This window comes from Suncus etruscus, chromosome 1, assembly GCF_024139225.1.
Source record: "Suncus etruscus isolate mSunEtr1 chromosome 1, mSunEtr1.pri.cur, whole genome shotgun sequence".
Taxonomy (NCBI): domain Eukaryota; kingdom Metazoa; phylum Chordata; class Mammalia; order Eulipotyphla; family Soricidae; genus Suncus; species Suncus etruscus.
The window spans coordinates 186,282,992-186,296,346 of NC_064848.1; the positions used below are offsets into that span (position 1 = coordinate 186,282,992).

General features: G+C 51.5%; 1 protein-coding gene across 2 annotated transcripts in view; it reads left to right on the forward strand.

Moving 5' to 3' along the window:
* LASP1 (LIM and SH3 protein 1) overlaps positions 1-11,566 on the forward strand; it is a 35,003-nt gene extending 23,437 nt beyond the window's left edge. For both annotated transcript variants that reach the window (XM_049781003.1, XM_049781012.1), the window contains 3 exons: positions 7,428-7,575; positions 7,738-7,838; positions 10,102-11,566. In XM_049781003.1, the coding sequence (XP_049636960.1) occupies positions 7,428-7,575; positions 7,738-7,838; positions 10,102-10,275 (423 nt within the window). In that variant the 3' untranslated portion in view covers positions 10,276-11,566. The remainder of the gene's footprint in view (positions 1-7,427; positions 7,576-7,737; positions 7,839-10,101) is intronic.
* Positions 11,567-13,355: the final 1,789 nt, after the last annotated feature.

Here is a 13,355-nt window from a genome sequence, read left to right on the forward strand (position 1 = left end):
GGTCCCAGGCCCCCACCACGTTTGTTTGGTTTGGGGCCCTACCTGGTGGTGCTCAGAGATCACTTCTGGCAGGCTCAGGGGATCATACAGGATGTCGGGGATCAGACCTGGGTTTGTTGGTACCTTACTCGCTGCATTATCTCTCCTCCTCCTCCCTTTTTTTTTGATATGAGGGTGGCAGTTGCGCCACATCTGGTGGTGTGACCACATGGTAAACCCAGAGCCTTGAGTAGGCTGGCATGTGTTATACCGCTGAGCCACATCCTTGGCCCCTAGAACACTCGAAGACCTGTGTTTCCTAGCACGGGCAACACTGACCCTGTGGGGTACTTGGCTGAGGGAGCAGTGGTAACCTCAGATGTAGCTGTGTTTCCTGTGTATCTAAGGAGCTGGGGAGATGCTCAGAGCTTGCATGTACTCTGCAGGCAGGAGCCTCAAGTCTAATTCCTGGCACTGCATGGTCCCTCTGGCTTAAGAGTGTGACCTCTGAGTTTCAGATCAGAAGTCTGAGTAAACTCCAAGCTCCACCACATGAACCCCCAATGAAAAAAAATCTTATTATTTTGTTTGGGTATCTGGGGAGTCACTCTAGCAGTATTAAGTGACTACTCCTAGCAGTGCTCAGGGGATCATATGTAGTGACTGTCAAGGGGTCAAACATGCAGGCTAAGGCTTGATCTCTTCTCTTTGCTTCAATTTATTGTACTGAAGGAGGGGGCGCACCCAACAGTGCTCAGAGCTTACTCCTGGCTCTCTGCTCAGGAATCACTCTTCACGGTGCTGGGGGACCACATGGGGTGCCAGGGATTGAACCTGGGTTGTGTTAAAGGCAAGTTCCCTTCCTGCTGTGCTATTGCTCCAGCCCAACTCTCTTTACTCTTTACCCTCTCTAGCCCCTTAACATTAGTTTTTATTCTGGGTTATTATTATTATTACATTTATTTTTTCTTTTATTCCCAGAGATAGAACTTGGGGCTCCTGTATGCAACTCAAGCACTTGACCCTTTGAACCATCTACGCAGCCTCCATATATATTTCTTTACATCCTAAGGCTAGTCCACACTCAGCCTATCTATATTTTACAGTAGTAGCAATATTATTGACTTATACTTGCAGTAAGGTTTATTACTTGACAGCTGTTGTTAGTGGTTCCTGGCAAAGCAGAGGGCATCTATCACCCGTAGCATCTTCTACACCTCTTGTCACCCACCACCCACCCTTTGACAGCTCTCATGTCTCACTGCCCAGTGCCATCACCTTTGCATGGTGCTGTGACCTTGGCATCGTGTGGCATGTGATCCTCCTCAGAGACTTCCTAACAAGCTGAGCCTGAAGGTACATCTAAGCTTCCCTGTGTACTTTGCATGTGAAGAAGACTTTTTGTATTGTTTTGATTTGGGGCTATACCCGGCAGTGCTTAGGGGTTACTCCTGGCTCTGGGCTCAGAAATTGCTCCTGGCAGGTGTTGGGTATCAAACCTGGGTCCGGGTCAGCCGTGTGCAAGGCAGATGCCCTACTGCTGTGCTATTGCTCCAGCCCCGTAAAGACTTTTTTAAATCATTTTTTTATTACTTTAAACACCATAGTTGACAAATTGTTCATAATACAGTTATTGGGTTTTTTTTTCACAGTTATAAAGATGTTCATGATTTTTTTTTTTTTTTTTTTTTTTTTTTTTTTTTTTTTGGTTTTGGCCACACCCTGTGCCGCTCAGGGGTTACTCCTGGCTATGCGCTCAGAAGTTGCTCCTGGCTTCTTGGGGGACCATATGGGACACCGGGGGATCGAACCGCAGTCCGTCCTAGGCTAGCGCAGGCAAGGCAGGCACCTTACCTCCAGCGCCACCGCCCGGCCCATGATTTTCAGTTACCTTGTGTCCAACACCCTTCACAAGTGCACACTTCCCATTACCAATGTCCCCAGTTTCCCTCTCACCCTCCCACACGAAGACTTTAATCACTGATATTCTGCTATGCCGCAGCCTCCACCTTCCTCCACTCTTCACTTCCCCACACACGCATCGCTTCCTCCCAGACACTCATGACTTGACTCCCCCTCAAACCCTCCCTGCACACACTCATCGCTTCCAACCTGTGGATTTTTTTTCTTTCGGGGGAAGGTCCGGAACAAGCAAGTCTACTCATCCTGTTTCCTTTTCTGGAAGGCTTCCAGAGTATACCACAGGCAGCTGATTGCACCTGGCCTTCCTCCCTCCCCCGCCCCTGTTAGTGGAGCTGTGGTGTCTGAGGAGACTTGGTGACAGGACTCACTGAGACCCAGACATCCACACCTCGGAGATAATCATCTCCTCAGGAGAGCCCCAGAGCAGCAGCGCTCCTTGGCCCTTCTTCCTTCTCCAGTGAGAACTTGATCTGGTTCTGCTTTTGCAGCCTCAGCTGGGACTGGAGCTGTGTGAGAGAATGTTGAGGGTTTGTCTAGGAGCGGGGCCTAGGATCCAGCTCTTTGGACCTCTCCCCTGGGTCACTGTGTCGGTGTCTGTTAACAAAGAGGAAAAGGGGCCAGATTGGTAGCACAGCAGTAGGGCATTTGCCTTGCATGCAGCTAACCTGGGATAGATCTGGATTCTATCCCTGGCTTTCCATAAGGTCTCCTGAGTCTGCCCGGAGTGACTTTTGAGCGAAGAAACAGGAGTAATCCCTGAGCACCACCTAGTGTGGCCCTAAAACAACAACAACAAAACAGAACAGAGAGTCAGGAAAAGCTTCCCCAAGTTCTGAATTGGGGTGCTGGGTCCTATTTGGGCCCAGGAGTCTCCAGGATCTTCTTTCCCCTCTTCTCTTTTGTCTTTTCTTTTTCTCTTTCTTCAGGAAAGAGCAGGAGTGAGTGGCCCACATATCTGGTTGTGTTGTTTGCTTACTCACAAGGCTCACATAGTATTGATTTCTCTTTTAGGGGCTGCCCCCAGAGGTGCTCAGGGCATTTGGTGTAGGGGTCCAAACCCAGGGTCTCTCAATGTCTGGGTATGTGCTCTGCTACTGGGTTAATTTTGTGTCTTTGGTGCTTTGGGCACTTGTTCCGTTGGGCAGTGCGTACTTAGCTGTCACACTGAGGTTGCAGGGCTGAAGGTTGAACGCTCAGACTCCTGCTTGCAAGTAAGGTGCCTTGGGGTGGGGTCTTATGTTTTGTGGTGCTTTGGGGATCACTGCTGTCTCCCTGGGCTCAGAAATAACTCTTGGTAGCTCAGGGGACCATTTGGGATGCTAAGGACTGAACCCTGGTCTGCCATGTGCAAGGCAAATACCCTACCCATTATATTATCTGGCCCCAAGGAAGGTGCTTTTGGACTGGAAACATTTTTAGTATAGTTGTAGTGCTGGGATGGAACCCAGGGTCTCACACACATGCAGGTAAATTGTTGCTGAGCACCCCGCATAACCCACCCAGAGAGTGTTTTTGTTTTAGTTTTTTGTTTGTTTGTTTTATACCCTAAAATACTCCTGACAGTGCTCAGGGAACCATAAGGATGCCGGGAATCCAACCTGGATTGGCTGCATACCAAGCAAGTGTCCAGCCTGCTATACTATTGCTCTGGTCCCCTCACCCAAAGGAATTTTAAACACACTTCGGCCATTGTCACATGCACCACCCTTATTTGGATTGTGTGAGGGATGGTGTTAGAGTCCACCTTCGGTTCCTTTGTGTGCTGGTCAGTCACCTCCCGAGCTGGCACTGAATCTGAGCTGTGTCCAGAGGTCAGACCTTCGAACAGAGGTGGAGATTTGGGCCCGAAGGCCTAGCTAGCTCAGTGACTTAGCACAGTGCACTTTGACCAGTGTAGAAAGTGCAGGGCAAGTGCTGGCCCGAAGGTGTAGAATGGTTGGTTGGAGAACCTGATTTAGAGCATGAGAGTTGCAAGCTGAAGTTGAGGAATCAGATCCTCGGTCGGTGCCTCTGCCTACAATAAGTGGTGGTGCCTGGACCTCAGGTGCTGCCAGCTGTATTGCCCCACTGTGTCATTAGGCTTTAGAGCCTAATGATGTGCTGCCCTGGATCACTGTACCTGCAGCTGGATAGTTCCCATCACAGCTCTATTTTGTTTGTTTTGTTTTGTTTATTTGTTTTGGCTATACTCAGCAGTGCTCAAGGCTTACTCACTCAGGGATCGTTGTTATTGAACCAGACCCAGAGGCACTTGGGTTACTCTTAGCTTTGCACTAAAAAAAATCACTCCTGGTAGGCTCAGGGAACCATATGGGATGCTGGGGATCTAACCTGGGTCGGCCACATGCAAGGCAAATGCTCTACCCGAGTTGCTATTGCTCCAGCCTCTCAGGAGTCATTCTTGATGGGACTCAGCTTCACCCATCACATGCAAGGCAAGCACCCTACCTGCTATAGTATCACTTTGGCCTCTCATAATTTTAATTTGCTTTTCTCCACTTATTAATGAAGTGAGCAGAGATCTATATTTGGGATGTGTGTGTATGAGAGGTGTGTGTGTGTGTGTGTGTGTGTGTGTGTGTGTGTGTGTGAGAGAGAGAGAGAGAGAGAGAGAGAGAGAGAGAAGAGGAGAGATTAAGTAGGATTAGATTCTGATTTACCTATCTCCTGAGCCTCAGTTTCCCAGTTGGTAAAATGAGGGTTGGTAAACCTGTTCTTGTTTTTGAATTGGTGGGAGAAGGAAATGAAGGGCTGGGTATAAGGACACAGCCCAGTCCAGTGCCATTATAAAAATAGACCCTGGTGGATGAGTTCCTGGTTCCAACCTGATAATCCTTATACTGGGAAGTGCATCACATGGGGGCAACTTTTGTTGTCAGATTTTTCCATGGGGGGAAGGAGTTCAGAGGGCTGAGCACTGCCGCCAGCTTCTGACTCTCAGGGGCTAGGGCCACTGCTGATACTTGGCCTTTTGGACTGGATGGTTCAGCACTTGGATCCCGCAAGGCGCTGGTACTGGGGTGTCCACCAGGGCTACTCCCAGTGGTACTGGGGTTGTGGCCTTAAGTGTCAGGGATGGAACTTGGGTCCTGTGCGAGTGCAGCATCTACTTTTCACCCTCTGAGTTCCTTTCCCATCTCCCACCTGGAGTGGTTCTTTTTTATTTTATTAAAATAATTTTTTGGGGGGGTTTTGGGCCACTCCTGGTAACACTCAGGGGTTACTCCTGGCTATGCGCTCAGAAATCACTCCTGGCTTGGGGACCACATGGGACACTGGGGGATTGAACCTTGGTCCGTCCTAGGCTAGCGCAGGCAAGGCAGGCATCTTACCTCTAGCGCCACCACGCCAACCCCTTAAAATAAGTTTTTATTACATAACCTTGAATGATCAAATTTAATTTACAGTGTTATTCATGATTGAGTTTCAGGCATGCAATGTTCCAGCACTGGTCCCTTCACCTGTGTCCACATTTCTCTGTGAATGTGCCCAGTTCCCTCTGGCCCCAACCCTGCCTCTATGGTAGACATTTTTTTTCCTCTTTCTTTTTTCCTTTAAAACACTGTGGTTTGCAATACTGTTACTGAAAAGGGTGTCATGCATATTACTTTATCTCTTTATTTTTTAAATCTCTTCACTTTATTTTTATTTTTATTGAAGGGGATTTAAGGCCACGCCTGGAGGTGCTCAGGGGTTACTCCTGGCTCTGTTCTTAGAAATCACTCCTTGAGGGGCCGGTGAGATAGCATGGAGGTAAGGCGTTTGCCTTCCATGCAGAAGGACAGTGGTTCGAATCCCGGTATCCCATATGGTCCCCCATGCCTGCCAGGGGCGATTTCTGAGCATAGAGCCAGGAGTAACCCCTGAGCGTGCCAGGTGTGACCCCCCCAAAAAAACAAACAAACGAACAAGAAATCGCTCCTGGGACTCTATGGGATGCCGGGAGTTGAACCCAAGTCTGTCCCAAGTCATCTATGTCAAGGCTAACACCTTGCCACTGTGCTATCACTCTGGTTCCTCACTTTATCTCTTTACCTTTCAGCACCCAGTTCTTGCCCAGAGTGACCACTTCCCCTTATCATTGTCATAGTGGTCCCTTTTCTGTCCTAACCTGCCCAGTTTCACTGTGGCAGCTTCCTACAAAGGCCCAGTACCAGGGCAGTTCATAAGCCCACATTTTTAGCTTGTTTTGGGGTCACTTTTGCTGTGCTCAGGGCTTACTCCTGGTTCTGTGCTTAAGGATATCATGCTTGGAATTGAACCAGGGGCAGCTATGCTTAAGCCAATCACCCTTCCTTGTACCATCTCTCCAGCTTTCCCGAGTCCTGCTCCTGGCTTCTTTGTGGTTGTTGTCGTTGTTGTTTTGGGGCCACATCCAGCTATGTTCAGTTTTTTCTCCTGACAGTGCTCAGGAGACCATATGGGATACCAAGGATCAAATAACTTAAGGGATGTTGGCCATGTGCAGGGCAAGCGCCTTCCCTGTTTTAACATTGCTCTGGCTACATCTGGTTTTATTTTGTCCAGTTTTGGAACCTGCCCTGTGGAGGAGCCTATTGTGTACCCCATGTCGTCGGGTAAAACCAGCTTTTCACATCTGGGGTGTGAGGCCCTCCAAGGGGCTCATTGGGCTCTGGTGGCTACAGATAGTGCTCACAGGCCCTGGAATCTGGATCCATGTTTTCTTGGGTTGCTCACCTTCCCGTTTGCCTTGTTTTTCTCCACTGCTACTTGGGGGCCGGGAAAAAGGAACTGTGATCCCTGGTGCCTGGCATTTGGTAGGAGCTTTGTAAACAGGACTTGGTGCTTCTGGCCCAGAGGAAGCTGCAGCAACAGTCCCCCCAGGGGCCCTGGAAAGAGGGGAAGCTGGCGCCAGGCACAGGAAATGATAGTCCCCACTGGCCCATCGTCCTGGTGCTTCTGCAGAGGAGGATCTTCTCTGTCCTGTCTCCTCTGCAAGGTTGGGTCATCTGTGCCAGGATATACCCTGCTAGTAATCCCTGTGGATGTTGGTAGAAGGTCTTTAGATTGGTCCTCATATTGCCTTCTAATTAGATGTCTCTCGATTGGTTCCTTTGGTTTTGTTTTTTAATTTAATTTAATTTTTTATTTTTTGCTAAAAAGATGTTTTTCCGTTGCCTCTTCATCTGGCTTTTGCCTTCCCCTTGGGAGTGGGCTTTGTTTATTCCAATAAAGACTACTCAGGAGGCCTGGAGGAGGAGCTGCCATCTTGGCTCATGGTTCCACATAGTGGAGCGACTGGCTTGTGGGTGAACAGCTTGTATTATGAGTTTCTGGCCTGCTATACCTTCCCAACTGTGTGTGGATTATTTCCTGCGTCGCAATGGCTGCCGGACCTGCGTCTCTTGTCCTACCCAGACAGTGGGCATGGAAATCCCTCCTCTCCCTCACTGGGAATTGTGGAATGCACAACCCACCATTTCACACATGGGGGCCTGTTCTCTTCCCTTCCTGGAGTACAGCTCAGGTGGGTACGTAAAACCTGCGTGTTTTGCCTCCTACAGATCAAATACCATGAGGAGTTTGAGAAGAGCCGCATGGGCCCCAGTGTGGGGGACAGCCTGGAGCCCGAGCGCAGAGACGTCCAGGACAGTGGCAGCTACCGGCGGCCCCAGGAGCAGCAGCCGCATCACATCCCCACCAGTGCCCCGGGTGAGTGGGGCGAGGCTAGGGCCAGGGTACTTGTGCACATCTGAATGCCTGGGGTCCAGTTTGGGCAGGGATCCTGGTGAGAAGCAGGGGCTGAGCAAGGTCATGGGCTTCTCAGGAAAGAGCCTGGGGAGCTGGATCTGAGCCCTTGTTTTCCTCTTCCAGTCTACCCGCAGCCCCAGCAGCAGCCCGTGGCCCAGTCCTATGGCTACAAGGAGCCCGCGGCCCCCGTCTCCATACAGCGCAGCGCCCCAGGCGGGGGTGGAGTAAGTAACCTGGATTCTCCCTGAAGCCCTCCTGGGGGTGGGGGTGATAGGGAGAGGGTCTCAACCCTACGGCACTTGTCTTGATGTGTGAGGCTGTTGTGGGACCCTTCCTGGTCCCCATCAGAGCTGGCTTTCTCTAACTTTGACCCAGCCCCATGGGCATCTTTCTTCCCAGCTGGGGGCTCCTCTTGTGATGAGGATGACCTCCAAGCCAACCCATTAGAGGTCCCCACATCCCTCTCACATCATCCCAGTTTCTTAGAGTACTTTCCCCCACTAGATATGCTTTCTTGTGGGCAACCTTTTTTCAGTGTCCCCCAGAACTGGAGCTGCTATAGGCAGGGCAGTAGTGCTGGGGTGGGGGTCACTGCTGCTGAGGGGGGTACAGAGGAGCTTCATTGCTGTATAGGTAGGGGTGGGGAGTGGGCCATGTGTCCTGTACCTCACCCCCTATTGAGGTAGCAGAACACCCCACCCCCAGCTTGTGGCTGTGCTCGGCTCCTCAAAGGCAGAGGAGGTGGTGACCAGAGCAGGACAGGGCTTGAGATATGCAGCCTCAGGACAAGCATCTACATGGCTCCATCCCAAAAGAAAGTCCCCTTGCCCCTAGAACATTTCAACAGGAAAGGATAATGGTAAAACGTGTGAGAGCCTTTTTGTTTTGTTTTGGGGGGCCACATCCGGTGGTGAATGGGGTATGGACAGGCCACTCTCTCTACAAGTTTCCTGGCTTATGCTCAGTCATCAATCTCGGGCGACCACATATGGTGCTGGGGACTGACCTGTGCAATGCCATTCACTCTGTACTATCGCTCCAGCCTGAAAAACTTGATACAAGGAAGCAGTAAGCCAGGCCAGAACAGCCAATGCAAAAGACCTTAGGCAGAATAAACCTAGGGCTGTCCCTAAACTGCAGGCCTGGGTGACAGGGAGCCAGTCACTAGGGTCACGTCACATAGGACCAGATGGCCCCAGGAAGGCTTTTGTGATCCCTGACACAGGCTTCACTTGGAGCATTAAAAGGGCCCTTGGGCACGTGCCAGAGTTGCGCCAGCATCACTTGGTGTTAGTTTTGGTGGTCACCTGGACCCCAGGTTCTGTTGGGACTATTCCCTAATCTTAGAGGGTCTAGGACATAACTTGGGGGACCATATTTGGTGGCACTCAGAGGCTACTCCTGGATGTATGCTCAGAAATTGCTTCTGACAGGCTTGGGGGACCATATGGGGTGCTGGGAATCGAACCTTTGTCTGTTCCGGGTGGGCCACATGCAAGGCATGTTCTGCTTTGCTATCACTCCAGCCCCAGGGACATAATTAAGAGTCGAAATACTTGCTTCTCTAGCAAGAGCATCAGGTTCCAGCTCTTGCACCCAAGGGTTGCCCAGCATCTCTGGGAGCAAGCATTTATAAAAGATGAGATAACGCTGGCTGTAGGTCTAGAAGAGACAGCAGAGGTTGAGCGGGACATGCTGGAGTCTGTTGCCAGCTCAGGCATGCAGAGACCTGACTGCAGAGTGGAGCTGGGGGCCAGATGGAGCTCACGTGGGGGTTAATGAGAACTAGTTGCTGCTGGTCGAAAAGAAAAGGTTTGGGGTTATAGGGTGGTGGTCCAGAGAGCTCATGCTTCTTAGACAGGAGGCCTTAGGTTGATTCCCTGTCACTCATCGTCCTCCTGCATTACTGGGATCTGAGCAGGAGAGTAACCCCCAAGCACTGTCAGGTATGACCCCACCAAAAAAAAAAAAAAAAAAAAAAAAGAGGGGCGGAAAGAGATAGCACAGCAGTAGGACATTTGTCTTGCATGCTGCTGACCCAGGACGGAATTGGGTTTGATTCCCAGCATCCCATATGGTCCCCCTCAAGCCTGCCAGGAATAACCCCTGAGTGCCGCTGGTTGTGGCCCAGAAACCAGAAAAAAGAAAAAAGAAAGAAAGGGGCCAGAGAGATAGCACAGTGGTAGGGCTTTTGCCTTGCATGTAGCAGACCCAGGACGAATCCCTGCATCCCATGTGGTCCCCCAAGCCTGCCTTGAGCTGTTTCTGTGTGCAGAGCCTGGAGTAACTCCTGAGTGCTGCTGGGTGTGGCCCCCAAAAAACAAGAAAGAAAGAAAGAAGGAAGGAAGGAAGGAAGGAAGGAAGGAAGGAAGGAAGGAAGGAAGGAAGGAAGGAAGGAAGGAAGAAGTTGTAAACATGCTAAGGGTCTGAACTCTTTAGTCTTTGGGGGAGGATCAGGTATAGCCGGCTGACTGTGTTGCCCCGCAGAAGCGGTACCGCGCCGTGTACGACTACAGCGCCGCCGACGAGGATGAGATCTCCTTCCGGGACGGGGACACCATCGTCAACGTGCAGCAGATTGACGACGGCTGGATGTACGGGACCGTGGAGCGCACGGGTGACACGGGCATGCTGCCGGCCAACTACGTGGAGGCCATTTGAGACCCGGCCATCTTCAGTATCTTCCAGAGCATTCCATGCCTCCATCACCCCCTTGGGCCCACCCGCCCCCCATTGTCTCTGCTATCCCCAACCTGCAACAGCATCTCTCTTCCCACCCTCCTTGACTCCTTCATCTGCCAGGTTCTCCCCCTACCCCACTCCACCCCTCCTTGGTTCTCTCTGGACTGGAGTGGGGCACTTCTCTCTGTGGGAGGCTAGGCCCCTAGGGCTGGTCTGGAATGGGGTACCTGAGCCTCAACCTTCTCTCTTTACTGCCCCCTCATACCCTCCGGCCCACCTCCCACACATGGAACATTCCAGAGCTGGATGAACCCAGACACCCAGAACCCTCAGACATTTCCTAGCTGGGACCCCACCTGGCGTGGGCATGGGGTAGGACCCCCCTCTTAGGCAGGGCCCAGGCAGGGCTTTTGCCTTGGGGTGCATTTCTCCCCATGTGGCGTCCCTTTCACACTGTGATTTTTGACCCCCAGACCTGGTATGGGGGAGCCCCCAAGGGTGGGGGGTGAGCAGGTGCAGGAAGGGGGACAAGGTATTTGCTTCCATAGCCCTTTTCCTCACACCCCTACCACCTTAAATATCCAGGGGCCCAGATTTGTCTTCTTGGCTGTGGTCCTGAAAGGTGGGTGGAGGCCAGGAAGTTGTGGGCCATTTGTCCTGCTCTTGGGCTGGCTCCTGAGATGGGTGGGTGTCAGGGTCTGGCACCCCTGGTCCTTGGGGAGATGGCTCGGAGCCTCATGGCCTCATTCCCTCCTGCTCCCAGCTGTGTGGAGCCTCCGGGAGTTGGTGTGAGTCAGCCAGGGAGAGTAGAGCCAGGGAGTAGCCTGTTGGTTTGGGGCTATTGATTAATGCAAACCCCACACCCCATAGTTTCCTCAGAACCCACAATGAGGTTTACAGCCCTGGTTCCCTGGGAAAGGGGCCTCTCGGTCCCCACATGGAGGATGCCCCTTTATCCCATCCCCTCTGGGTGCTGGGCTACATAGTAAGGGTTTGATGGGCTGGAAGAACTGGTTGGGGGCCTATACCAGGAGAGAAGAAGAATCTGAAAGCTGCATTCTGTCCCTCACAACTTGTTTGCCTATCTCCAGAGTTAGGGGTGCAGGCTCCTTTCTGGGCCTCCCCCCAAACCCCCAGAAGCAGAGGGAGTTCCCAGAGCAGCAGAACTGGAAGCACAGGTCCTGGGCAAAGGGAAGCCGGTGCTATCTCTAAGTCCCTCGTCCCCCTGGGGCCAGGACCACCATGTCCAGCTGGCTTCGTCTCTGCGCTTTCTTTTTTTTTTTTTTTTTTTTTTTTGGTTTTTGGGCCACACCCGGCGGTGCTCAGGGTTACTCCTGGCTGTCTGCTCAGAAATAGCTCCTGGCAGGCTCGGGGGACCATATGGGACACCGGGATTCGAACCAACCAACTTTGGTCCAGGATTGGCTGTTTGCAAGGCAAACGCCGCTGTGCTATCTCTCCGGGCCCGTCTCTGCGCTTTCTTGTCCCCTTAGCCCTTGAGGCAACTGCTTGTGGGGTCACCTAGGTTGGAAGGTTGACCTCCAAATCTGGTGTAGGGGGCAGGACTTCCTGTTATACCTTCCCTTTTTCTTCTTGGCCCAGCCAAGGGGAAAACAGAGGAAGCGGCTTTTACTGATCTTGTGGGGGAAGAAGGGGCAGTTGGGGGTAGGGAAGTGTCTTGGTCCATTCCATTTCCTCTTGATCTCAAAGCACAACATGAATTGTGGGACCCAAGGCCTGAGAACATCCCGATGGGAACCGGAAATGGCCTGTGGTCTGGGTTTCATGGTCCTTCCCAAGCCAGGATTCCACCACTGGAATCTTGCTGTGGGCCCTGTGCTGTCCCTATCCTAAAGATGGGGGCTTTTCTGACAACCCTGTAGAGAGGAGGGACTGTCCCACTGGTGCCAAGGGGCCCTTGTTCCTTTCCAGAACCTTCTATAGAAGGTCACAGACCCGGAGAGACAAGCTGAGCCCCCAGTCTTTACTTCCATGTCACAGTGGTCTTGTCTGTCCAGCCCTCTGGAAGGAGAGACGCATGAACCTGAATTCAGTGGACCAATAAGAAATACAAGAAGCTTGACAAGAAAAGGGTTTTCTCTTGACATTGCTTCCTGTTTCCCTCATGTCCCTCCAGGGGAGACTTTACTGCTTCATTTCTGCCCTTTCCCTTCCTCCCCTACAGATGCACTTTGGCTCTCCCCTGTGTTTTTTTTTTTTTTTTTTTTTTTTTTTTTTTTAAAGAGCTGGAAAAAAAAATAGAACAGCCCACAAAACCCTGTACTTTAAAAGAAAGTGACCATGTGAAACTTGCCACCATCCAAGCATTCCACCGTGTGCGTTATCATCTGTTCATCTTTTATATGGGGTGGGAGTCTCTTTTCTGGTCCCTTCCCTTGTGAGCTTGTGCTTGGGATCAAATCTTTCTGACCTGTTCTCAACATATGACTTGAACCACAAGTGAATCTTCCGTGACTTTAATAAAAGTCTGATTTCTACCTGTGGACTTGGTTTTCTCTCTGGCTCTGAGGCATGTGTGTAGGTGTGTCCTTCCATCTTAAGTTCCGAGGTACTTTGGGGGTGTGTGTGTACACTGCTGTGGGGATGCGATGGAGTCACTGGCCCTACCTCAAACCTGCTGCCTTTCTGAGGGCAAGTGTGCCAGCGGCTCCTTTGGATACTGGCAGCATGCCGCTTCACACTCCTATGATAGTGCTGGCACCTACTTATGGAAAAGTCCTCCCAGTCTGCTCCCCTCTACCCAGTTCCCCAATACATCTAGGAGTGCCTCCGAGCTCCTTTGGCCACTACTGGGGCAGGTAATGGGTTCGATTCATTCAAGCCCAGGTGCTCCATGGACTATTGTTGCTGACCCGAATGATTTGGGCGGGGGTGGTTCCCCTCCCACACCAAGTTCCCCAGCACAGGTGTGTTGGAGTGCGGGCTGAGGGGAGCACACCTGTGCTTTATGAAAGTCCTGAGGCCTGAGAGAGTGCTCAAATGACTGCGTTCATTTGCACACTGTGGTCCTCAAACTATGGCCCGCAGGCCACATATTG